Source organism: Paralichthys olivaceus, chromosome 3, assembly GCF_024713975.1.
Source record: "Paralichthys olivaceus isolate ysfri-2021 chromosome 3, ASM2471397v2, whole genome shotgun sequence".
NCBI lineage: Eukaryota > Metazoa > Chordata > Actinopteri > Pleuronectiformes > Paralichthyidae > Paralichthys > Paralichthys olivaceus.
In genome coordinates, this window is record NC_091095.1 from 7,037,261 (window position 1) to 7,064,638 (window position 27,378).

The 27,378-nt window shown below is 40.8% G+C and overlaps 3 protein-coding genes across 5 annotated transcripts in view; 2 read left to right on the plus strand and 1 right to left on the minus strand.

The window, feature by feature from the left end:
* adamts10 (ADAM metallopeptidase with thrombospondin type 1 motif, 10) overlaps positions 1–7,781 on the minus strand; it is a 42,411-nt gene extending 34,630 nt beyond the window's left edge. For both annotated transcript variants that reach the window (XM_020098551.2, XM_020098550.2), the window contains exons 1-2: positions 7,649–7,781; positions 2,151–2,546 (exon numbers count right to left, since the gene is read on the minus strand). In XM_020098551.2, the coding sequence (XP_019954110.1) occupies positions 2,151–2,253 (103 nt within the window). In that variant the 5' untranslated portion in view covers positions 2,254–2,546; positions 7,649–7,781. The remainder of the gene's footprint in view (positions 1–2,150; positions 2,547–7,648) is intronic.
* A 2,516-nt stretch (positions 7,782–10,297) lies between these two features.
* On the plus strand, positions 10,298–20,717 carry zap70 (zeta chain of T cell receptor associated protein kinase 70). 2 transcript variants are annotated; one of them, XM_069521719.1, is made up of 13 exons: positions 10,298–10,379; positions 14,380–14,841; positions 15,427–15,587; positions 15,690–15,828; positions 15,910–15,991; positions 16,138–16,160; positions 16,482–16,515; positions 16,989–17,181; positions 17,336–17,542; positions 17,770–17,962; positions 18,267–18,407; positions 18,515–18,627; positions 19,149–20,717. In XM_069521719.1, the coding sequence occupies exons 2-13, from the start codon at positions 14,437–14,439 to the stop codon at positions 19,264–19,266; spliced, it is 1,809 nt and encodes a 602-aa protein (XP_069377820.1). In that variant the 5' UTR covers positions 10,298–10,379; positions 14,380–14,436; the 3' UTR covers positions 19,267–20,717. The 2 variants fall into 2 exon arrangements, with proteins under 2 accessions (XP_069377820.1, XP_019953911.1); XM_020098352.2 differs by lacking the exon at positions 10,298–10,379 and adding an exon at positions 13,789–14,038.
* Positions 20,718–20,791: 74 nt separating this feature from the next.
* mob3a (MOB kinase activator 3A) lies at positions 20,792–27,149 on the plus strand. The gene is made up of 4 exons (XM_020098600.2): positions 20,792–21,040; positions 23,032–23,588; positions 25,090–25,292; positions 26,732–27,149. Exons 2-4 carry the CDS (start codon positions 23,171–23,173, stop codon positions 26,759–26,761), a joined length of 651 nt encoding a protein of 216 aa, XP_019954159.1. The 5' UTR covers positions 20,792–21,040; positions 23,032–23,170; the 3' UTR covers positions 26,762–27,149.
* Positions 27,150–27,378: the final 229 nt, after the last annotated feature.

Here is a 27,378-nt window from a genome sequence, read left to right on the forward strand (position 1 = left end):
ATGTCTGCAGTCAATGTATCCTATAGGAGCCTGGAAACCAGATCAATCAGGGAGGTCTGCCATGTGCCCATTTAGATCCATTTCCATCCGTCCTGAAAGTGGTTGGGCAAATCACAACCAGTTATCTAAAATGGGGCGGGTTACCATTACTGTCTGATTAGGAGAGCCAATAACTGAATCATTCTCATTACCAAGTAAGATGCCTGCCATTGCTGTGGAGCAATCTTTTGAATCTGGTATCGAAACAGTATCAAACAAACTGCATGGTACAATTACTTTGAAGAAGAACTAGCAGCTGCTGTGGAACATTCAGCTTTAGTGTGAAAACATGGAAGATCTAATTCAGTTAACAGTTTGAAAGTTTCGTATTATCCCCACAGACAGATATTACGGTGAATTTGTTGGTAAAAAGTCGCCTATTTACATATTCAGAAGACATGAAAACAACATTAACTTACTAACTAACTACAAGCTTTGTTTTGGTCTCTGCTAACTCCTGAAGAAAATATCAAGATTTGAAGTTGCTTCATTATGTTCATCATCTAGTGAGAATGTGTCTGTCTGTTGTTTGTTGCTTGGCAGGAAACATAATTTAAACGTCCTTAGGTCTCCTTAGCCACGTGAGTGTTTGAGGGGTGGGTTATTTAAAGGAAGTAGTGAGGCAGAGTATTGGAGACAGATAGCGGTGAGGGGTCAGAGGGTAAGTTTGGGAAATACACAATTACAGCTCAGTGCATCTGTGAGACTGACACAGACACTGTGAGGTGAGGAAGGGGGGGGCAGGCACGTGTCTGTGCCACAGCAACATAATTTGTGGAAGCAGAGTTCAAGTTCAGGAGACCTGCAGAGCGCCTCAGCCGGTCAGACGGCCGGGTCAGATCCCAAACACCTCGTTTCACCCCACATTTTCTCATCTGAGCTCTGTGCATGGGAATTACAATTAAAAAATATCACACTAACCAAGGAACACATCATGATCCTCAAAATTGATTTATAATCACATATTCTCATTAAACACACATTTTAAATTTTAAAACATGGGTAGTATAGAGAGGGTTTTTTCCCCTTTACTGAAATGAAGAACAGATTTCACTCTGGACACCTTGATCTTCAAATACATTTAAGTACTTTTGCTTGAAAAGACTGAAAGTAATTAGACCATAATCCAAAGATTTTTTCAACTACTCAAAAAGGCCTCAAAGAGCAAATTTGTTTTAGTATTGTGCTGAATCCAAAAGGTCTCATATACTCTCCCCACAAAACGATGAAGGATTAAACTAGAATTTGTGATTTGTTTGAAAAGTTGAACCTGTGTTATGCAACTTGGCATTAGAATAAGAGACAAGCCTCTCATTCTGTTTCGTTACTATACCACCACATTTTCCTCAAGTCCATTCATTTTCTATCCTCTCCCCACCAACCAGTTGCACATTCCTAGAAAACCTCCAAACCTCAAACCTCACAAGTCCAAACCACCCCAACTGGCTCTTTTCAACACGGAGGAACAACATCTCCACTCCGGGCTCCCTCCGGATGTCCGGGCTGAACCCAGTCACCTGAAGAAGGAAACCCATTTTGACCACTTGTATGTGCGCCCTTATCCTTTTTGTCACTTCCCATGATTGAAGTTTAAGTCGGGTGAATGTTGGCGCGTCCATTGACTCATTTAAAAACGGTTTTATCCAAAATAAGTCAAAGACGGGTTAAACACAGATTTATTATCTTGTTTCAAACAAGATTTCTTGGTCTAAGTCAGACTGACAGAGCTGAACTCCTGACCAGGGTTGCTGGTCTGGTATAGAAGCAGCAGTTATTTCAGGGTTTGTCACTGGCCCGGGTTGCTGTGTTTCAGCCGTGATGACCCTGTTTCCACTGCGGCCTCGCAGCAGGAAAAAGAGGCATCGAGCCCGGCTGCAGGGCTGACAGTGACCGACCTGTGCTTGTCTCTTCCTGTGTCCTCGTTGGCCAAAAAGTCTCTTCTACCTGTATCTGTGTGCTTGGGAGTTTATTTTAACTCCTGCAAGTAACAGGGAGGATGTTTTTACATGTTTGCCTGCTGGTGCTTCATAAACCGTAAACTTTTTTCTACCATGCAGTGAAAAATCACAATCACACACAAAAAACTACATAACACTATGGCCGCCTCTCACCTTGAGATTGAGCAAACTCATCCCTGTGACCTCCTGCGACCTCGGTGGCAACCATGACGACGATGACAGTGCAGACCAGACCAGTCCTCCGTAGCATTTCCATGGTTACTACAGTAGTTGCTATAGTAACTGAATTCAGTGCAGTGGTTTCCGGGCCTCTGTCCCAACATGTCTCCTGCCCTCTCGGATTGCCCCGTCGCCTAGCAGTGGGACAGCTCAGCGCTCTGTTGGGCCATGGCTGCAGGAGGAGCTGAGAGTTCACACGGACATAGCAGCCTCTGGAGTGTGTCGATCGGTGAGTGGGGACGGAGTCCGGAGAAAAGTCCTCAAAGACGTAGAAAAAGCCTGGACAGATCTCCCAAGGAGCTCTGGTGGGTTTAGTCTCCTCTCTTTGCCCTGCGGAAGAGAAACTGTTCAGCGAGGAGCAGTAGATCAAGAGAGACAGTGAAACACAGGCAGAGACAGAGAGAGCGAGAGCATGAGATCTCATTGACCCATGCAGTTCCTAGTCTGACAAATACCCAGGTCACATTCAGGATCCAGTGAAGGGCCGGCCCAGTCCTGCATTATTCCCTCAGCTAATCAATCTTGTCTCTGGCGAAGGGCAAACACCCTGTCTTTCACTCTGATGACCAGAGACAACAGCAGGTCCCAACCTGGGGCCCCTGAGGCCCCGCTCTTTAAGCTGCCTGCCCACCGGAAAAAGTTCAAACACAAAAGAAGCCATTGATCTTGTAAAAAGCTGCTGCTTAATGCCCAAACAGGGCTTGAAGTGAGTATTATGTCAGAGGCTCTGGGGGTAAAATGAGCCAATTTGAGAGGAGCAGCAGGTTGCCATCACCGCTACGCTGGCTGACTGTGATGCTTGGCTGTATGGCTGAGTGACTCGCTGGCCGGCTGCCTGACTGTACAGCTCTCTAATTGGCTGGTGTCCAGGGTCACGGACGGACAGTTTGAGTGTCTATATGAAGCTTGTTTACATCTGAGACAAGTTTAGAGTCCTGTAATGATTATAGCCTGAATATTGCTGAGTAACTCAGAATTTTGGGGAGTTTGTGGCAAAACCAAGTCTTTTTTTAACTTACATATATTATATATTAACAGTCTTGATATGGAGCCCTGAGATTTTACTTAACATCAACACTGTTTCTAAATTACAGGAAATCTCGTTTCATTTTTCTGTGCTGCAAGTTCTTTACATATCATGCAATTCATACTCAATATATATTATAATTAATCAGACTAGGTCTAGATATAATAATATAACTTTGTAACTTTTGACAAACAATGGGTGAGAGAGAGTACACCCTGGTAAGGTCGCCAGCATATCGCAGGTCTGACATTCACACCTATGATCAATTAAGAGTCTCCAATTAACTCCAAACTGCATGTCAATGTGGGAGGAAGCCAGAGTTCCAGGAGGAAACCCAGGCAGACATAGGGAGAACATGCAAACTCAGAACCTTGTTGCTGTGAAATTGGAGGACAGATTGGTGTAATTCATTCTTTAAACACATGTTAAAGGTCTGCCCCTGGTGTTTTTGAATAACAAGAGATGATGATGGTCATTTAGAGGCAACAGACAACTACAAATCACAGGTTAAGATCTTGAAAAGAGGAACTTTGATCATTTTCCACACTACTTATTAGACTGGCCTGGATGTAAATAAACCTGAGTTACATTTAACTGAGCTCTTTTCCTTCCTTTTCATTTTTTTTACTTAGAGACCAACATAGAACAAGTCTGCTTCATAATAACAACGGAAAATGACTTCCTCTGACCCAAAGTGCCCATTATAACAACAGAGCAGTGCCAGGATCAGGAGTCACAGTTTCATGGATGCCCTTCTCTTTGACTTGAGTTTCCTGGCTTTGAGTTTCAGTGTCAATGAACCCCCCCCCCATCCCCTGCATCCCTTCCTCAGAGCAGTCTGGGGCGAGGGGAGCGAGAGCGGAGACGCCACACTGGCCCAGATGGCTGGCGGCAAACCAACTGCAGCCAAAGGTAATCGGAAGCAGATGGGAAACTTTTTGGTGACGAGAGCAGGGGGGGGAACAAGTTGCCTCCTGAAAAGAAGAGGAAGAAAGAAAGAAAAAAGACGAGTGCAAAGCCCAGAGGGGAATGAAAGAGAGACCGCGAGCGTTAGCTGCTCGAGCCATTCTCTGAAACGAGTGTGGGGTAATGAAGTTGAAAAAAGCCCTAATGTGCCTCTAATTTCATTTCAAACAGCAAAGGGACGGTACAGTCAAAAGAGAAGTTTCTTAAAAAGCACTGAGGGGTCTTTGTACTGTTGCAGCTCCTACGTGGAACAACCCAAAGTCTTTCTCTCTTCCCCTCCCTCAGGCTTTCTCCCAGTCATTTCCTGCACAGGCCAAGCTCCCCCCTCCTTCATTACCTCTGCTCCCGCTCTCGATTTATTGTGGGGTTATTAAACTTGCATCTCGATATCAAGTGCTTTTCATTTCTACTAACTCCCCCGTGTTTATTTAAACAAGAGAACCAAGGGGAGGCTGGACCCCCCCCCCCCAATGCTGTCCCTCTGTGCTTTTCATGTAAAGCTGCTTAAAAAGATTTGTGGACAGTGTTTGAGAAAGATTCCCACAACAACGTGCATGCACTGCTTTCTGGGTAAATTATTGCTCCATTATAAACCGCACATTAATGCAGGTAAATTAAGAGTCGACTGTCTCTCAGAGGCGACGGTGTCGTACATCTTCCACGACTTTCCCCTCTGGGCTGTATTACTTTTTGGGGGCGAAAATAAAATACGTCTGTTTGTCAGCAGGCCAAGTGAGCACATACTCTGAATCTCTCCACAGTGTTTTGCTTGGATGAACCTCGATTATCCAGCATATAGCTGCAGAAAGAAAGAGAGCGAGAGCGGTCCGAGCTGCAGACGGGCCGCACAGTTTCCAGCGCAATCACAATCTGCAAAATAGGAAAGGAGGAGGGCAGAAAGAAAGAGGTCGTTGTTGCAACAAGGGACGGAGAAATTGCACCGCTCAGAATAATTAGGTGGGAATTTAAGGGTGGGCCAAATTTGCGATGTGATCAAGCCAGTGGAGCCAGAAGTGTTTTGACACATCTTTCTTGTTTTGCTTGTTATCTACTAAGGAGGGCTACCTGGTGTCGTGCATGAAAAAGATGCACAATTAGGTTTTTTTTCTCCTCTGAAGACTGGAGCTAACTATGCTGTCCTTGTCTCTGACTGTTGCCAGGGAAAGTGGAGCTATCCGAAAACTAGCACACTAATCAAAGCCATATGACCGGCTCAAAGTAAAGTCTGTGTGGAGCAAACAGATGCTAAGTGTCCCTCAGCTTAGCTTCGAGTCTAGCTCTCCCCCACCCTCTCTCTCTCTCTCTCTCTCTATGCACTTTGATCAGGGAGTAGCTCATGAATCAGCTTTAGGTTCAGTTTATTATTTTATTAAAGCTTCGGCAGCCTCTCTTTCCTAATAGGACCATGAGGCCGTGGGATCAAATGGTCCACAAGACGAATGCGACGAGTCAGACGCAGCATTTCTGTCGGCCTCAGCAGCAAACGCTTCACACAGATCTCCAGATGAAACAGGTGATAGAAATAATACAGAGAAGTGGAGGGGGGATATAACTCAGACTAAACTTTCTGTCTGGTACAAAGGTAGAGAAAGAGAGAGAGAGAGAGAGGCAGGCATTCCTTTCTCTATTTCCCCAAATAAACAGTGTGCAGATGAAAAGTGGGAACGTAAACAGGCCGGAGAACCTCGGATGTGCTCCCCTAACTCCGAAAATGTGCCTCTCAAGTCTGAAACAATATTTAGTGAGGCAGGGAGCTGACTCGACACGAAAGTGAGTCAGCCAGCAGCACTGGGAACACAGCACAGATGGTCGTGGAAGGTTTTCTCTTTTCTGTCTCCTATCATATTCTTTTCGTGCAGTTTTTAATTTGGTTTAGAGCTTCCAGACGTCCGAAACACTAAAAATACACCACACCAGACAAAGAAAAGTAGCAAATACTCACATTTGAGAATAGAGAGTAAGAATGTTTGGCTTTTTCCATGGGAAACAGACCTGATGATTGATTACCAAAAGTTGCAATCTGACTCTCTGTCGATTAACTAGTTTCAGTTCTGAACTTTTCTACAATTGGCATTGCCATTTCTGCCATAATTATTAGGGGTCCATCCAGTTCAAACGTACAATAAGTAACTTTGGCCACTAGGGGTCTCTCAATCAAAACAATAACAAAACACCAAGTTTGTTGATGTCATGATGCAGCATGGTATCATGGGAGTTGTCTTTACCACCACTGCTGATGAAAATCTATCTTACGAAATATGTGCAAATCATGTTCACGCATGAGGTGTTTCGTTTTTTTTCACGTTACGCAGCAAACATATATTCGCTTACAAGTGACCAACACAAACAGTGGAAGCAAAAAAAACTGCTAATGGGCTAGTAGTATATTTTTCCATCTTCGTACACCGTTTACGTAAAACTGAATAGAATTGTGGATTTCTCTGGGTTTGAACGTTGTTGGAAACATTTTCTATAGCGTAAGTCTACACAATATAAAACTGGTCTATTTCTTTTTAGACACTTTTAAGAAGAATTGTTAGAGTTTATATCTTTAAACACAGTTTCTTTGTAAATGTTGCCAAGAAATTCAGTGTTTTTTGCTTTAACTGTCGGTTCTGACAGACTCCTAACATGTGACATTAAGATTGTCCCAATGAGTGAGGTCTGGTGAGCTTGATAAAACTCAAGTATAATACAGTGTGTTGTAATCTTGTGGATGATGGTTTCTCCACACAGCCAAATAAAATGATGCATTTAATTATACAAAGTTTTAGCAAAATCCAAAAATCAACAGTTATTCTACCAAAAGATCAAGAAGGCAGATTTCTGTCAAGTCAGCAGAAGACCAGCAGGGACTGCAGACATGTCACACAGCTGATTAAAACACACCTATGTATATTTGTTATCCCTATTAGAGGTAACAAATGACCATCTAGTTCTTTAAAGTACTGTAAATACTGATACTAGTAAATATGGTTGTTACTGCAGTTTCTTCTGCATCTGAGTGAAACTGCAAGTTGCTCCCCCATCCGGTGAAGGACTCAATGCCATCCTTCACTCACATACCTGATGTCTGCTGTCGGCCACATCATCCACACACACACACACACACACACACACACACACACACACACACACACACACACACACACACACACTGCCCTGTCATAGGAGAAGAGAGTATCAGGATAATGTCCAGTGGCAGTTTTATTAAAGGAGGAATCGTGCAAATACTATGAGATGGAATACAAATCCACATACGTGTAAAACATGACCCACAATAAAAATCCACAAAAGACTAAATGAGAGGCAACAGTCAGAGTCTGTGCAGAACCACTTGGAGAGAAAAGAGTCTGTATGAGAGCAGAGAACCAGCATCATGTCTCCTCCAGACTTGTGCATGAAGAGGCTGAGAGTGTGGCCGGGCTCGGTGACCTACCTTCCCGTGTCCCCGTGCACAAGTGCCCGCTGTGAGGCCCGGTCCTCTGCAGGAGCAGTGGAGGAGCAGAAAGGAGCAGAGAGGAGCTGTGAGAAGTTGAGAGGAGGCGGCTCCGGCGGGAGACTGAGGAGACTCAACTCCTTCCACAACCACAGAGCTGCAGAGAGCTGTCAATCACCTGTACTACAGCCATCACACTTCCTGTCATGGCTTTCAAATTAAAAGGTGCATTGGCGAAGAGGAGTATTGTTTGTGTGTTTTCATTCAGAGCTGCTAAAGACAAATCTATTTCCACATTTCTGCACATGCTGATCTAAGATGACCGAAAAACAAACATAGCAAAGGAACTAATGTGCAATATTTTCATTTCTGTCTGCATTGTAATGACTCTTCTTCTTCTTTATCTTTCGGCTGCTCCCATTTCGGGGTCGCCACAGCGGATCATCTGCCTCCATCTCACCCTATTCCCTGCCTCCTCTACTGTTACACCAACCATCTCCATATCCTCCTTCAGTACATCCATGAACCTTCTCTGAGGTCTTCCTCTTCTCCTTCTACCTGGCAGCTCCATCTCCAACATCCTCTGTCCAATATATCCACTACCCCTCCTCAACACATGTCCAAACCATCTCAATCTGGCCTCTCTAGCTTTATCTCTAAACTGCTCCACCTTCGCTGTCCCTCTGATCTGCTCGTTTCTAATCTTGTCCATCCTTGTCACTCCCAACGAAAACCTCAGCATCTTCATCTCTGCCACCTCCAGCTCAGTCTCCTGTCAGCTTCACCACTAGTTGTCACTAAATTCTACACACTGAACCTTTAAAGCTAAAATGACCTATGCAACAACCTTATGTTTAAATAGTTGATGCTAACACTTTGTTTCTAATTGGAAAAGGTGTCAAATTTGAACAAATGAGTTATTCCGATGACAGTTGAATCCATAAATCCATTTTAATTTCTCCTCATAGACACAAGCGATGGATCTGAAATGAATATGCACACAGACAAGTTCTGTCCCTGCACCAGATCAATGTGGTGGCTGTAAACTCAGTTATAGAATAAAAGCCAAATAATTAAAACTTCATTGCGCTTTCCACTATTTTTTATGTGAAATAACCTTTTTTCCTAAGCTCAACAAAGTCACTGGTTATATATATGACATCCATTGCCACTAGGTGTTGCACTAGCACCAGTGTCTTGCACATGCAAATGCGCTAACATGAAAACAGGCCCAAACTGGTTAACAAAGACCAGAGAGAGGCTCAGGTGACAACACACACAGAAGGAGGATAACTTCATTTTCTGTTGAAGATACTTATACACATTACTTCATGTTATCTGTCATAGGAATGGTTATTGGCTGCTTAATAAATGTTTAGTATGTCCTGTCTTTATAAAAACCTTTACGGTAAAGGTGCAAATTGAAATTTATGGAGTTCCATAAACTAATTAAAATTTGTCAGTAAAACTCTTTCTCCACAACCAAAGCTTGGATTGAAGTATGTCTGGAGACCCGTTGCTGGACTACACTCAAGATTCCTCAAGTTCTGACGGAGCCATTGAAAAAAACCTGTGAAAAGTGTTTGTTTTATTTTGAAGGAGCACATTTTACTCTCTGGTTTTGTTTCATCTGAATTTATCTGACTTGATTTAGACGGTTCCTGCTGATTGGCTGCCTGATCTGAGAGGAAGCAGCTTCAGCCGGTGAAGTGTGTGTGTGTGTGTGTGTGTGTGTGTGTGTGTGTGTGTGTGTGTGTGTGTGTGTGTGTGTGTGTGTGTGTGTGTGTGTGTGTGTGTGTGTGTGTGTGTGTGTGTGTGTGTGCGTGTGTGTGTATGTGTGTGTGTGTGTGTGTGTATATTATAGTCCATAATAAGGAAGTATTACACACATCAAATAGAAATTAAAGGTACAGTGTGTAGAATTTAGTGATATCTAGTATTGTATAAGTATAAGTTGCATGTTGCAGTTGAACACCCCTCACCTCACCCTCTCCTTCCAAAATGAAAAAGAACCTGTGGTAGCTTCAGTTGTCATACAAACACAAAAGATGTTTAGTTTGTTCAGTCTATTTATATTTAAATACTTTATATTTACATCGAGGGGACCCTCTCTTCGGAGGCCGCCATGTCAGTAAATGTCAGCCACGACAGTAAAAAAACATGGCGGCCTCCGTAGAGAGGGTCCCCTCGATGTAAATATAAAGTATTTAAATAGAAAGTATTTAAATATAAAGTATTTAAATATAAAGTATTTAAATATAAAGGTCCTTTTCTGGGGTAAAGAAAACTACAATTCATACAATTTAGATGAAATGAACTAGTGAAAACATCGTGAGAATTATTCTACATCAAATTTCTGAGAATAGTTCCTTTTCACCTTAATCTTACACACTGGACCTTTAAGACAAAAAAAGTATTTTACCATAGTAAGGAAATTTCTATTCACACATAAATATATACATATTTTTACAGGTGTATATATATATATATCTACACACACTTTGGATTATCAATTATTCTTATATGAATGCACTGTGTGTGTGTGTGTGTGTGTGTGTGTGTGTGTGTGTGTGTGTCTGTGTGTGTCTGTGTGTGTGTGTGTGTGTGTGGGGGGGGGGGGGGGGGGGGGGGGGTTCATTCAAACTTACCCACAATTGCTGACAGCACGTTACACCACCATCAGATCAGCAGATATAACTTTGTCTGTAAAGCAGCAGCATCGCAGTGAAAGGTGAGTAGATCGTCTTCTTGTATCTGCTTTAACACATTTAACACAAAAACGTATCACGTGGTGACAATACAAGTAGGTTCTTTTATTTAAATAATAGAATAATTCAACTAAAACAGAACAGTACTGTTCAAAATCTTCATTTCTCTCTTAAATACTATATTTCAATACATATTTTATTAGTTTAAAGTAGTAGTTACCAGTCATCGTTCAGTGCATTCTAACATTTCTTGTAGTTTATTAACATCCACAACCGCAAGAGGAGCTTAACTCAACTAAACTCAACCACAGCTTTAAAAAGGCCTAATTTATTTAAAATTTATCTGAACTGAGTATATGTATATTTCTCTTTCAAAAAAAGTTTTCTTTAATTTCCACAGCTGTGTCCAAGCTGAAAGTGCGTGTGCTCCACAGTCAGACGGAACCATTGTTGCTCTGGTTTACAAAATTAGAGATTACTCGTACAATATAAAAATAGCTGCCTTCATTTAGCCTCGGAATAGAAAACCAAAAATGGGTAGTTTTTTAACACACCCAGCAGCTCTGTGTATATAAGTGTATATGTGTGTGTTTCTTTTATCGCTTGAGACTTTTCTTGAAATGACTGGATTTATTTTGGTGCTGGGCTGAATCATGTCTGCGAAGTGTTCCAGCCACAGTCGGACAACACTGGTCTCTACAACACCAAGAGGATTTTTATGGGCCAAAATGTGCTTGTTAATTTTCAGCAGATGTTTCTTTTGTTTTATGAACGGAGATAAAACAACACGAGGCTGCGCTGCTTGTGTTATTTTAGGTCCATAAGACAGAGATTCAAAATGGAAACAAAAATGGCTTCTAACTTAAATCACTGATTGTGTGTTAACCTCAACAGTTAGTTTTTAAAGATACACTAGGAAAGTGTTTGTCGGAATGTCACTTGTTTCCAATGATGCCGTTTGCCCCTGATCTTATCTACAACCCTCCCACGCCTTCATTTGTTTTTTAAAACAAGTATAAAGGAAAGAAATCCCTTCATGTATGATGTTTAAAAGAATCTGCATCTGTTGGTGGACGCCAACACACACTCCAATGTTTTTGTGCTGTGTGTACAGAATGTACTGCACATAGAGTACAAAGAGTGACAATTATCATTGCATCTGAACAAATAATCTGCAGAAAACAGCTTGCATTAGTCAGATGATTAGATCACTGACGTCATTGGTGGAATTCACACTTGTTGATGATTCAGGAGAGTAAAATGTCTACGTGATGAGGTGCAGCGTCTGAAAGACTTCAGGGCCTAAGAGATAATCTGAGATATTTCCACAAATAATAAATTTAAAGATTACATTGATCATAAAAAGATTCCCGTCATTTGATATCAAATTATTTATCTATGCAAACAGCATCATCTCTTTCACAACGTATACCAGAGGATAAGGCAGAATATGACTGAATGAATATGAATATTTGTGCTAATATGTGTGTTCCATGTGACTCGCATCATCTACAGAAAACACCTTCTGAAATCAATCATGGAGATTTTATTAGCACCGTTTTTTACATGTACTTTAAGCCTAGAAGCCCAAAATAATGCCAGAGAAGAATTCAGCTTCTCTGAGGAGAAGAAACACTCTGGTGTGTAGATTTTGGCCTGTCTTTTCCCACTGATCACTTGGTCTCCAGCCGCTCACTTGGTCTCCAGCCGCTCACGCTGCAGCATCTCATTTACAAAACTATATGTTTGTGCAGATTAGAGGGATTCCTCCATTTTCAAAAATGGTCCGTATGTGAAGTTGTTATGAAAGATACCACGCAGCATTGTGGGTTCAAAGTTGTCTCGTGTGTCACCTCATCATCTCGCTCCACTCCGGGCGTCTGTGGCTCATGATATACGGTAAAGAAAAAAAGCCATAAAAGTCATATTTGGAGAAGAACATGATCTGTGCTGAGACTTGGCTTCTGCACGTTGTTGGATAGTGGAGAATGTTTTGGTTAGTTTAGTTGTGTCATAAATAACACCAGGGTGAATAGTATTCTTGTCATGGTGTGTGGGGAGGGTCGGTTGATTTGTAATTAAATTCACTTTTCTCTCGCAGTTTAAGTGTTATCACAGACCTTGGTGATGAATTCAGAGTCGACAGGAAAAGTTAATCATCGTGGGAGCGTTGTTGCTTAGTGTGGTGGGAATTTAAAAAAAGACAAAAAGGAAAAATAATAGAATTTGGACGTTTAACTTCAATAAGACAAAACTTAAATGGACTGAAGCAAAATGCACTTAAAGTAATGTGAGACATTTTATAAGATCTGAATAAAGGGGCATATCCAGGAATTTTTTGCATCTCGTTTTAACATTGTGAGACCATTTAATTTTGTTGGTTTCTTTGGTTTCTTTGATATTTACACAGGGGAATAATTCACAGATCGTAATCAGACATATTGAGGTGACTGATATCTATAAGTGGTTTAAATTTGATGCGGCCTGGTCCTCAAATAACCAGAGTCAGTGGTTCAATGCCCAGCTCCTCCAGTCTGTGTCTTTGAGCAGGAATGGGTGATGGCGCCTAGTACTGTTGAAAGTTTTAAATGGTCAATACATTTACCATTTTAGTTACTGGTGCATTAATGTGTAAATAGCATTTCACTATTGTAGCTTACAAAATATCTTATGCACTGTTCTATAGTTGAATCTACATATTCTACAACATCATCATATGTTTTGTATGTAAAATAATATTGAATTCTTATTAGCTAATAAATGTGTTGAAATAAAAACATTTCTCTAATGGTCACGTAGCAGCAGAATAAAATGCTTCCTTTACTACCTCAGATTATACATTTGATGTTGTATGGTAAACCAACATGAGCCATAATTTGACAACATGCATGAGCAGAGTGTGTCTGGGGTCTGGGGTCTTTGTTGTGGTGCGACAGGGGTCAAGTCACAGCGGCGTCTCATATCTTGTGGCATCAATGCGTCTCAGCTTTGTTGTCCACTGCGGATGTGGGCAGCATCACAGGTGTGTGGCCAGGAAACTGAGGTTTTCATTCAAAATATGCAGGTTTGATGTTTCATCCATTTTTGTGCATATTCCACTCACATAGAAATTGGAAATTGATGGAGGACGATGACACAGTGAGGATTGGCTCAACAAATATGTCTACGTGTGCTACCCACATTATCTCTTCTCTGTGGGTTGACGTGTGTTAACGGTTCATGAACGCTGTCATTTTCAGTTTTTGAACTACAACAGACATTTTCCTTATAACTTTTCCACTCTGAAGTCAAAACCTGCTTCACTTTATCTGTACATCTTCACTTCAGCTCAACTTAAGTTATTCTATCAACACAGTGTGTGAACTCTCAGAGAAGCTGTCCTGCAGCAAAAGATCAATGTACAAACTCGTGTTTCTGACGCAGAGGGAACATTCTCGAACCAAAAAGCACCTGTTCAACGTAAAAGAGCGAGATGCTGGAGAAAGGAGGCTGTGAGGGCGGACTGTGACTTCCTGTTGTGGCTTCTGTCACCAGCGTCTACATTTGCAAACTTCATGTAGTCTCAGAGTGTGGGTGCTTCTCACTAAATATCTCATCCCAGCGCATGAAACCTCACAGCTCGTCAGTGTAGAGGACAAAACATCATCCTGTAGTTTGTCCTGGTAAAAACGTAGAAGAGGAGGTGAGGATCTCAAGATACTTTTTGTAGCATCTAATTTGGGATTTTAACAAGAAACGTATGTTTTCACCCCTGTGCATTTGTAGGTTGGATTGAATGTTTGCGAATAATTCAGGATTTAGTGAATTTAAAGAGGGGCCTTGGTGGAGGTGTGTGCTCTCTGAGTGACATTCTAGTTTTCTTATTGTTGCGTAATAGCAGTTTGCTAAAAGGCAAAAAGGTCACAGACTGGATTCAAACCTGTGTACTGGTCACACACTGCTCTTCCGTATCAGCTTATTCCTTTAACATTCACATTTGTTTATATGCTGATTTTTTCCATCTTTTTCTCTCTGGTTCTCTAGTTTCTCTCCACCATCTTCATCCAGGACATTGAGTTTAAGTCCAGCTGAAGTCTAACCATGTCCATCGACCCTGCGGCCGAGCTGCCCTTCTTCTACGGCAGCATCAGTCGCTCAGACGCCGAGCAGCACCTGAAACTGGCTGGGATGGCCGACGGTCTCTTCTTGCTCCGGCAGTGTCTCCGCAGTCTGGGTGGCTACGTCCTGTCTCTGGCGTGGACCGTCGAGTTTCACCACTACTCCATAGAGAAGCAGCTGAACGGGACGTACTGCATCGTAGGAGGGAAGCCCCACTGTGGGCCTGCAGAGCTCTGTGAGTTCTACAGCAAGGATGCTGACGGGCTGGTGTGCGCCCTGAGGAAACCCTGTCTGCGCTCTCCAGATATGCCGATACAGCTCGGCGTGTTCGACAGCCTAAGAGAAAACATGCTAAGGGAGTATGTGAAGCAGACCTGGAACCTGGAGGTGAGGCTAAAGTGATGGTTTCTCAGTTATTTCCACTTCACACACCGCTACACCATTGAGGTTCAGCCCCTGCCCATTGGCTTGTTTGTTTGTTTGTTCACAAAGTTAGATAGAAACTACTCAATGGATTTCCACACATTTTGTTGGAGGGATGGGACATAGGCCAATAAAGAACTGATTCAATGTTGGTTTGTGGCGGTGCATCCAGAATGTTTATATCACTTTCTTTAAGATAGGTGTATTTTGACATTCTGACTTATTCCCCAGAGAATAGTTTATGGATCTTGATGAAAGAAATCAGGCTCATTCGTGGATTTATTATTTATTTTTTAAATGTCCCCATCACTTTGGAAAATCCTCAGGGGACAACGGTACATAGACCCACTGAAAACTATTCAAAGGGAGGTAAACACAATATGTGAGTACAATTTGTGTGAAAGAGCTTTGACTGAGGAGACTGAACCAAATATTTTGCAGGTATTACTTAATATATTTGTAAATATGGAAGTAACATCTTGATACATACACAGGGCACCATAATAATTCAAATGGGTGTCGCCTTTTTGTGTCTGACTCTCTGTTCAGGGAGAAGCCATGGAACAGGCCATCATCAGCCAAGCTCCTCAGCTGGAGAAGCTGATCGCCACTACAGCCCATGAGAGGATGCCTTGGTATCATGGTAAAATCGCCCGGCAGGAAGGAGAGAGGCGGCTGTACTCTGGTGCACAACCGGACGGAAAGTTTCTGTAAGTCGCTGTGAGGTGATATTGTCAAATCACTTTTTTGCCTCTGATTGTTTTTTTATGTCAAAGGTCCTCTGAGGTTTTAGGTTTTTTTGTGTTTGTCAGAGTGCGAGACAGAGATGATTCTGGGACTTTTGCACTCTCAATGATATATGGGAAAACAGTTTACCACTATCAGATACTCCAGGAAAAATCTGGTAAATTCTCCATGCCAGAGGGAACCAAGTTTGACACAATCTGGCAGGTAAATGCTCTATTGCTCCTTATATGTTGCAGCTGATGTTCTTTTTTAGATTCAAATTTAAACCCATCTCAATCTCACCAGCTGGTCGAGTACCTGAAGATGAAACCTGACGGCCTGGTGACGGTTCTCGTAGAGGCGTGCCTCAACGGCAAAGCTGGCGCAAGTACATAACATTTTATGTTATTATTTCATTTTCTGAATTAGATTTATAAAAACCCACTGAGTTTCCAGTTCATTTGAAAGATTCAACAATTTAAATAATTTATAATTGATATTGTTCATACAACGTTTTGTCTTGTTACTTTGCAGAGATACCAAGTCTTCCTGCAACAGTGAGTATCAACAACTTACTGCATCATTATTATTATCATTATTGGTATTATTATCAGTATTATTATTATTATTATTGTTATTATTATTGTTTTTATTATCAGTAGTAGTAGTATTGTTATTATTATTATTATTGTTGTTATTAGTTGTATTGTTATTATTATTATTATTGTTGTTGTTATTAGTTGTATTGTTATTATTATTATTATTGTTGTTGTTATTAGTTGTATTGTTATTATTATTATTATTGTTGTTGTTATTAGTAGAAGTAGTATTGTTATTATTATTATTATTATCTGAGATTTGTACTGTGACATTTTCAGAGACGTGCAAATGGATACACACCGCCACCTCGAGGTCAGTCTTGTGAAGTACCACCAGTAAAATTCACTTCCTGCATCACAGTTTTCAGACAAACAATGAGCTGCTCTGTTACATGAATTTTAAAAGGTTTATTGTATATTTCCGCAGCATTAATGTATGAGAAACAATTTAGCTGAATCGTGTGAAATTAATATTGAGTATTTTATTTATTCTTGGGTGTTCTAATTCAAAACGCTGCATCATATTTTACACATTAATTATATGTTGTGTGTGTAAAGTAAAGTAGTGGAGGGATTAAAATGGGATTAAGTACAATAATCTTGAAATTCTGAGTGCTGTGTTTGATTAAATGTATTCAGCTCTATAATTCGAATTTTAAAAGGAGCTTAAAAGATGCCATCTGTTTAACAGTGTGCACGGGACATGTGAAAACCTGCCAGCAGATTAACATCAAAACCTGCTGGATTGTGCTTTTCCCACATGTGGTTTGTATCTTCATCCCACAGTGGTTGCAGCGGCCTCCAACTCAGCTGCAGAGCGGGATCTTCTACCTATGGACTGCACTGGGTTCAACGCGTACCACAACCCGAACGACTTGAAGAAGTTTGACATCAAGAGGAGTCAGCTGCTGATGGACGAGGTGGAGCTCGGCTCTGGGAACTTTGGCTGCGTCAAGAAGGGAGTTCTCAAGACTGAGGCGTGAGGACTGAATCATTATAAAACAAAGATATGAGAAGATAGAAACTGTAAAATAAACTAATGAGACATAGGCTATTGTATGATGTATGCACGTGATATCATGTCTTTACCCAAACCAAAGTTTACAACGTTCATTTTGATTTTTTCCGGTCAGTGGTCAGATCGACGTGGCCATCAAAGTGCTGAAGAATGAGAATGAGAAGCTGGTGAAGGAGGAGATGATGAGGGAAGCTGAGATCATGCACCAGCTGAACAACCCCTTCATCGTCAGGATGCTCGGCCTCTGCAACGCTGAGAGCCTCATGCTGGTCATGGAGATGGCTTCTGCTGGACCCCTCAACAAATACCTTAGCAGCAACAAGTGAGATCAATCAGACTCTGTTTCATTTGAAGCAACTAAAGAATCCAGATATTTACAAGAAGAGAAAACATTTAGACATAAATTAGGAAGAAATATACAGAACGGTCTTAATCTTCTATCACTGTGTGACTCCTCAGACTTATGTAAGTTGGGAACTAGCGATATACAACATCCTTAGAATCATGATTTGTAAAATTGACTTCATCTTATTTTCATGTTATCCACAGGGATACTGTAACTGCAGAGACCATTGTCAACCTGATGCACCAGGTGTCGATGGGGATGAAGTATCTGGAGGAGAAGAACTTTGTGCACAGAGATTTGGCAGCTCGTAACGTCCTGCTGGTCACACAACAGTTTGCCAAAATCAGTGATTTTGGACTCTCAAAGGCCCTGGGAGCAGATGACAACTACTACAAGGTCCTCGTGATGTGACAAAATGTTCTTAAAGTAGTCGCACTGCAAAACTAAAGTGACGTAAATGCAGAATAACCAAAGGATCAGGGCGTGAGAGGACATCAGTGTTGCGGCTAATACAAATAGATAGTTTTGTTTGATTACTTTTCTGGGAAGACCTCACGTTTCACAAATACTACCTCTACATTATCATCCTCAGCACATGCTTCTGGCCGTGGGTCAATTAATTGACTTAAAGAATGTTGCAAGCTGCCTTTTGGTGACTCATTGACAAGCTGCTCACTGTCACACATTTTGTGTTGCACAGGCTCGCACTGCAGGTAAATGGCCCCTGAAGTGGTACGCTCCAGAGTGTATTAACTTCCACAAATTCTCCAGTAAAAGTGACGTGTGGAGTTTTGGTGTCACCATGTGGGAGGCCTTCTCCTATGGAGGGAAGCCTTACAAGGTAAAATACTGTATACATTAACTTCATCACAGTATTCACACTCATGCAGGATCAGGATCTGTCCTGAATGTCACCTCCCCTCTTTTCTCTTTTTTAACTTTGTCCAGAAAATGAAAGGACCAGAGGTGACACGTTTGATTGAGAGTGGAAGCCGGATGGACTGTCCAGTGGCGTGTCCAGAGCGAATGTATACACTGATGAAAGAGTGCTGGACGTACAAGTGAGAAACTCATCTGACTGAATGTTGTGCATGTGTTAGATAGTTGATCTTGTGAGTCCCATTGAAATCAAAATCCCTTTTGCAAGAGAGCGCTGAGGATGAATTACACACATACCATACATGCAGTGATGTAACCTATCCTGTGATCTGGTGTCATGTTTATTTTTATTTAACACTCTAGTGGAAGAAGTAGAGCAGGTAATCCACGAACCAAAAGGTTGGTGGTTCAATTGCATTCCCCACTATTATGCGTGCCAAAGTGCCATTGGGCAGGATACTGCACCATAAATTGGCCCTGACGACTAGTCATTGATGTTTGGGAGAGAAATGAATGTGTGTCAATGGTAAAACTGTAATATAAAGTGCTTTGAGTGGTCATCAAGACTAAAACAACTTATATCTTTATGAATAGAGATCCATTTACCATTTAGACAACATAGTGTCTTTCACTCTACAGTTCTTGTGACTTTTGATCTTCCATTAGTCACAACCTTTCTAACGGCTGTTCTCCTCCTCACCAGGCACGAAGAGCGTCCAGACTTCAAGAAGGTTGAGGAGTCCATGAGGTTGTACCATTACTCCATTTCCAACAAGGCCAAGCCTGAGGGAGCCACAGCCACTGCAGAGCCTGTCAAGTAGACAAGAAACAAGCCACATTCTGTTCCAGCGCTGCACAAAGCCTCCTTTCAGCTGGCCATTAAACAACCAAAACAAAGAGCTTTTTATGAACGGGCCACACTGACCAGCTTCAACTACTGTACCCATACAGCTAAACAGGCCCTAGTGACAATAAATGTGCATTTGTATATTAAACCTCAGTGGGTCGGCCATGTGAGGAGGGTCTCTGTCTGTCTGTAGCGGTTTGAATGTTCAGTGTCGACGTCCTCACGTTTAAAATGTATTTTTATATTCTGAGTATAATGAGAGCAAATGGTACAAGTTGTTTTTTCATTGTAACCTGCCACCACTTCAATGCTGGGATATCAACATTTCTGTGAAGTCAGCGATACAAAGTCAAAGTTTGATTTACTTCCACACAAAGTTTCTGAAAAAGGAAAAAGGAACGTTACCATCATATAGGACTATGTGGGATATTTGATTTAGAGATACCACAGAGTAATTCCAATAGACTGTATATAACAATGCAATGATATAATCATCAATTACTGGTGAGGTCAAAGATGACAGTTGTGACAGAAATGTGTGGCAAATAATCATTAAGAGGATTACACAGCTGACCTTCAGACCCGGGCATCCACGGCTCGACCTAAACTATTCTTCAAAAACAGAAAGTCTTACATTGAACAGCAGCACAGTTTTTGGTGTGTTAAGGAGGGTTATTATAGCCAATGACTTTTTTAAATAGCACCACATAAACAAATAGTCCGAAATAACCAGTAGTTTAAATTGGCCTTATGTGCAGAGATACATTTTAGGTTAAAGGTCAATAGCTTTAGAACCTTTAATTGTTCAGGAACCAGATGTTGGCTTTGGTTTTCCAATTGGTAATTCAAACATGATATTGTGGTTCATAGTAACTGCGTTATTAAATAAATGGGATTAGTCAGGCTGCCCCCTGCCAAAGGAAGTAACTCTGAGCTGCCAGGCAACACCGAGGGCCACACAACACAGGAAGTTCATAAAATAGTCTTCAAAATAATGGCCTCAAAGTTTTCACATAAACCAATTGACCCATTTGTGTGGTTCTGACGAAACGTACTGCTGGATTTAGTATGTATCTGTATTCAAAGTTTTAATAAAGTAAGAGTAAAGAAGTATAAGCAGCAAAATGTATACAGGTAATCAATGTGATATATAAAGGAACAGCTCAAAATTATATCACATCTCACATTTGGGAGATTCAAAGAAACATGTAATCACATTATTACACATTGGTTATCGAACAATCCACTTTTTCCTCAGCCACAGCCACCCCAATGGGATGTTGGCAGTTCTATACATGTGCACGATAAAAACATATTATGTTATTGTGCGGTTTGTCCCTATTGTCTTATAATACGTGTTTAAAGTATAAAGTTATATAAAGTGTGAAAATAATAAATAAAACCAGTCACGTTGTTTGAAACAAATTTGTGTTTGATCATATTTCTAATTTTTTGTGTGACGTTCATAGTAACAGAAGATGATTATTTTGAAGGTTGCCACCGGAAGTGTGTGTCAGTGCCTGAGGTTTGACTGTGGTTGCACTTTTCGTTCCGCAGGGAGGAGTCCTCCGTTAGTTTCTGTAGGAAAGTGGCGTGTTTATAGAATTATCAGTGATTCCACGACATGTACGGCGCCATGTGTCCATAATGTAGTCCGTGTGAGCTGCCTCCGTGAAGCTATCGATCAGTGACCGGGCGATAATCGATCAAACACCGAAGGAAACTGACGGAACAGGAAGGCGGAACAAGTAAGTTCTCGGGAAAGTGGCTTTGATCTGAGCGGTTTGATCAGCGTCTGATGACCTGTCTGTAACACCGACGAGTTTATTTCACATAAGCTGTGATTCAATATAAGAACCGTGGGGTCATTTCGTCCTGTTTGTGTTTTTAAGTTTCAGGAAGCAACAAGTCGGAGTTAGCTCGAACCGTCCGTCCGTTACCAGTAAACTTACAGTCGTCATGTGCCCCCGCTCTTTTAATCTGCGGCTCTTGTTTTGCAAAATGCGACAAAGAAACGACCTCAAAGTTCGTGTTGAAGACGGAGGTGTGAGTGTTAGGATGGAGGTGTGAGGGACCCGGGAGATGATGTTAACACCCGGTCAGAGCTCGTTTTATTGTCATTCCGCGGATTCCTGTCGGTGAATGAGAGTCAGAAGTCGGAAGCGAGTCTGTGCTGTGTGACGGTGAATGAGGCCCTTTGTGTTGACACTGCTGAGACTTGTACCTGAGCTCATGATCAAAGGCATGAAGTCTGTGGTCCTGAATCAGCCTCCTCACACAAACATGGACTGATTCAACTGTATTCATGATCTGATCACCCACACATGTCTCCACTCAAACACCTACTGATGGTGTTTTACCTGGATATGACATCTTTGATTTTCAACGCGTCACAGGGCTTGGCGGTAATCATTAATTCAATGTCAGTATCACATACACTGAAAACAGAGAATTATTGGAGCAACCCTTCAATCAGTAATACACAAATGAACTAGTTTGACTAACTCAAAGTCACAGTTGCGACCTTTTATTTGAAAGAACCAAATTCATTTGTGTATTAGGTCATTTTTTAAGTTGGTAGCAAATGTAGTAGCAAAAAACTATCAATTTAAAAGCAGTTGGTAAAAGTACGTTTGCAGACAAGATTTAAAGATACAGTTTGTAATATTTAGTGACATCTAGTGGAGAAGTTCCATGTTGCAGCTGCATATCCCTCACCTCACCCTCCTCTTCAAAACATTAAGAAGAACCTTTGGTAGCCTTCAGTTGGCAGCATCCGCAGAGAGGAGCTGCTCCTGATGTAGATATAAGCTATTTAAATAGAAAGGGCCATTCTAAGGTCAAGAAAACAACAAGTTTAGATGAAACATACTTGTGAAAACATCACTAGGATTAGTTAATATTACATTTCTGCCAATTTCACCTATATCTTAGACATTTGACTTTTATGTGATGTTTTACTGTGACTTTATAATGTGACATTTATCATGATATTTATCAATAATTACTGATAGTATAAATCTTGAAAAGTTTTGAAAGTCTTGAAAGTCTTGAAAGTTTTGGTCACAGAGCCCAGCAACAACGCCATACCACAAGATGAATTCATTTGAATTCACATCAGCCTAAGAAGGTGGATAAGGAGCTTAAACGTCACCACATCCGTGCAAGTTTAGACCCAAGACAATTTAAACTGGACCAAATATGCGATTATTTTCTTCCATAATAAATCTGCTGAGGATTTTGTTGTTGAGTTTAAAAACCTAACATGCCAAAAAATGAAGTGAAGTCTTCTGATGTCTTTTTTTCTAATATTTAGTTTGTAATGACATAAAACAGAGAAAACATGAAATACTCACATTGAAGTTGGAGGAGCAATATTTTTTCTAGCATTCCTAATGATTTTCTAGCTCCAGTGATAAATCAATAATCAGAATAGTGGTAGATTAATCTTCTGTTAATAGAATAATTCATGATTTAGTTAATAATTTCAGTGGAGTGCAACTTTCAAGTCAACTCTGATGTATTACATGTTAACTATGCATGCCAGAATCTAATAAACCTGAACTTATCAATTAAAAAAATCTGAAGATTTATAGTTATTGAAAAATATTGTTAGCCCTAGACTGTAATATTTGGTTATATGTTTTTTTGACAGAAACTATGCATTTCAATGCAGGCGTACATTCATTAACCAAACTCTGTCCCTTTCCTTCTATCTGCTTCTTCTATTTTTACGCAGGATCACAGAACCACAAACGGACTCCGTCCATAACAAAACTCTTCACTGGTTATTTACTCGACCCTTTGACCCTGACAGTAAATAATTCACTTGAAGCGTTCAAACAAATCACCAGCCGCTGTAGCCGCCACATATAACCATGTCCATGGCGCTGAAACAAGTCTTCAACAAAGACAGGACATTCCGGCCCAAGCGTAAGTTTGAGCCCGGGACGCAGCGCTTCGATCTGCACAAGAAGGCCCAGGCCTCACTGAACGCCGGGCTGGACCTGAAGCAGGCTGTGCAGCTGCCCCACGGCGAGGACCTCAACGACTGGGTGGCAGTCCACGTGGTCGACTTTTTCAACCGCATCAACCTCATCTACGGCACCATTAGCGACTCCTGCACCGACCAAACCTGCCCCGTCATGTCCGGCGGGCCCAAGTACGAATATCGTTGGCAGGACGAGCACAAGTACAAGAGGCCGACCGCACTGTCGGCCCCCAAGTACATGAGCCTGCTCATGGATTGGATCGAGGTACAGATCAACAATGAAAACATCTTCCCCACCAACGTCGGTAAGTGCTGCGATTAGACACAGACAGTACGTCAAGACTCAGAATTAGGTCAGTAACTGAGATTTAGATTTTTTCTTAGCTTTGCAGAAGTTCAAGAAATCCAAAGATCAAAGTCAAAATGATTCAAGTAGTGAACAAACCAAGTCTCCACCCATTCAAAGACTCAGTCCACAGACATAAGAAACAGGGCTGTGACCTGTCACAAAGATGTTCCTCATAGAGGAAAGTAGATACAAACATATTTATAATACCACATCATTTTTTGGTCTTCTAAAATACTGAATTATTTTAGTTTTTGGAAAGTGAGCCCTTAAATTTTCACTCATTGACACAGTAGACATATGTAATGTGACCATGGGTTGCAATTAGAAGAGTCATAAGCTGCAAAAGTAGGAAACTCGTGTTGTAACATGCACTCGCGCTGTATTTTTAATAAATGACCTGAATGAGGTTCTGTCCTTTCCGCATGAGTCACATGAAAAAAAGGCATGAAAGCATCTAAAATCCGAAGCCGCTGTTTCTCAGCTACCAGACAACAAAGTGATGTTTTAGATGAAATCTGCAAGGCCACATTTATCAGATCACCTTCAGAGTTGCACATTGTACACATTGTCAGTTTATCTCCTCTTACTGTGGCATTCTGGGTATCTTCCTATCATCTCAGATTGTTGCGTCATCCATGTGTAGACTGAGTGATATGTGCCACGGCTCGGCATTTGACTAAGTACAGAAACATCCCAGCAATGGATTTAAAAATGGGCCACATAATTTACAGTGGGCTATGAATAGACACGACCTTTGCTGCATGTGTCCTCTGGAGCAGATTCCTGAAATATTATTGAATTAGTCAAAGCAAAACAAGACACTAAATTAATCACATGATCTGAGGATTATGCCTCCCCCCATTCAAGTCCTGTTGGTTTCCATTAATATATGAAATGCCTCCATCCTTAAGTATGTTGTTTTCCGTCTCCAGAGCTCAATAACACATGATGACTCAGGTGTTAAAGATCCATATATAACTTTAACCTTGACTTAAACTGATGTAGTCCCTAAGTAACATGTAATGAACATGTAGTTGTGTTTATGTGAGTTTGTTTGAATATGTGTTCCCATAACAACATTTCCAAAATGGGTGTGCGCATGATGGCACATGTGACTGAAGCAGCTATTTCTAAAAAGCTTGTTTTTGTCACTAAAGGTAAGTTTGAACCTGTTTAGTGTAAATGCTTCAATTAAATATTCCATTTAACATCTTCTGACCAACATCTTAAATCATCGAGACATGGAGCCTCAAACAAAAATCATGTGACCTCTTTGTCGCAATAAGAAAAATAAGCAACTTATTTAATGGATTCAATTATGTTGTATTAATATATTCCTGTTTTTTTTAATCCAAGCAAGTTTAAAATAACATAACCAAATCATCATGGTCTAGACAGTAAAAGGTCAGAGGGGATTGACCTCCGTGTTCTCATGTCTCCATCTGTTTGACTCCCAGGTACTCCCTTCCCTAAGACCTTCATGCAGGTGGCTAAGAAGATTTTGTCTCGTCTGTTCCGGGTGTTTGTCCACGTCTACATCCACCACTTTGACCGTGTGAGCCAGATGGGGGCCGAGGCTCATGTCAATACCTGCTACAAGCATTTCTATTACTTTGTCACTGAGTTCAACCTGACTGACCACAAAGAGCTGGAGCCTCTGGTGAGTTTATGTTAAATGAATGTGGAAATATAAATGTTTAACCCTGGAAGTAGCTGCAGCAGTGTTGAAATAAAGAGGAGACATGAGGATGCAACAAAGGTTGATAGATATTTTACTGAAGAAATGAGTTGTGTCAGATAAAGACCTGACAATGCACATATATGAAATGACCAAACTGAAGTACAGCATTAAAAAGAAGACTAATCTGAGGGGAGGAGCCTCACCCATACTGGATTACTGAGGCTAATATCAATATTTGTTTGTATCAACTAACTTTGTATTTATTAAACATTTTTTACTTGAACACATATATAAAACATAACATATAAGAATATCTTTCTAGTCTATCTAGTTTTAGAACTGCTACCAATTTGCTGTACTTACAGAGTGGTACATACAAAAAAGATTTCATAATTTAAAAAAGAAAAGATGGACAAATTACATACTGGCCACATTTTCTGAATTATTTTAGTTTATTGTTTTTTTCTGTTCTGCTCTATTATTTTAATTATTTGCAAACATAAACCCTGATACTGTTAAATTGCAGATAAGCTGTTATAATTGATAATTGGTTATAAAAAGTGAAGTAACGGGTTGTGTTGCTGTATTTAGCATTTGCTCAAAAGAAAAGGTTTCAGAAATTGACCGTGAACTGCAACAACATTAAAATGCGTAACCTGCAGACCTGAAATTCCTTTCATAATAACTTTACTTCATTTGACTAATCAAATCGAACTTTTACGCCAATGTAGGACATGCTGCATCACAAAGCATGCCAGTGACGGTCGTTTATGAAACAGGATGCTGCCACCATTTGTGCTCTTTATCCAAGAAGTGCTCACAGTCTGTATCTGTCAGAATCTGTTTTATCTCATTAATCTAGATTAGATTATTATATATCTCCAGAAATCCTTATTTTACGACAACATCCCAGTGAAATACAGCAAAGGGTCATTGAACCACTGCACATCCCCAAACTGGTTGTTACACTGACATTGATCGGGTGCTGATTAATCGATTGTTGATTAGCTCTGAGAGACTGTGTGTCCTGTGCGTGTTCGGAATGTCTCCTCCTCTGAAGTAGGTCAGTGTGAACGAAAGCCTGGAGATACATCTGTGGATGATGACGATTATTTTCATTTTACACCCAGAACCTTCCAGTCTGGTGGTTGTTTGTTACACTAACAAATATGTCTACAATATAAGCTTCAGGTTTTATTTTCAAAGATGTATCTGTTGCTGTGAGCATCGCTAATGCTAATGATGTTCGCTAATGATTACCAGTGTCAGAACTTAGCACCCCCACCCACCCGATGTCACAATGCTTCACTGTGCACGACGTTATTTGCCAAGTCAGTCGACATCGGCCAACACTAATGAGCACAAGTACTTCGTTCATCGCTGTAACGCTCTGTACTGTGTCTGTGTGTCTGCTGCAGAAAGAGATGACCTCTCGGATGTGCCACTGAGGGAGCCCAGCGGACCCGTGGACGCATGCCGGAAGCACACATCCGTCCAACTAGATGAATGCAGCAGAGAACAAACAAATTCAGAAAAGAGTCTATTTTTGTATTTAAGTACTGTAATCTATTTTAGCCACATACTTTAGGTTTTAACCAAGGACCTTGTCATGTGAGGCGTTCTGTTCCTTTCAAACATTTTATCAGAGCACAGTATTAAGAGGTGTATGTTTGTGTTGACTTTTTTTTTTGTCTTGTTTTTCTATTTTATTTGAATCTCAATCATTCCATGATGCTTCGATCTCTCTTTCTGTCAAAAAATGATCTAAGATTAGTACGATTTCTTACTGTAAATCTATAAAATCACTATGTTGCTATATTAAAATGATTACTCTTACTCTACTGTTATAATTTGTATTTATTAATCACTACTTGATTGAGTTTTCTTTTCCTGAACTAAACTTAATGAATGGATTTTCATTTCTTGGGTATAAAAGATTTTCTGAGACAGCTTTTGAAACTTAAACAATCAAATCAATTTCAGTATTTACTATTAAGTCCCATGAAGTTAAACCACAGTGAGGAAAATGCCTTTTCTTTTCTGTTTCATACTTTTATCCTTTGAA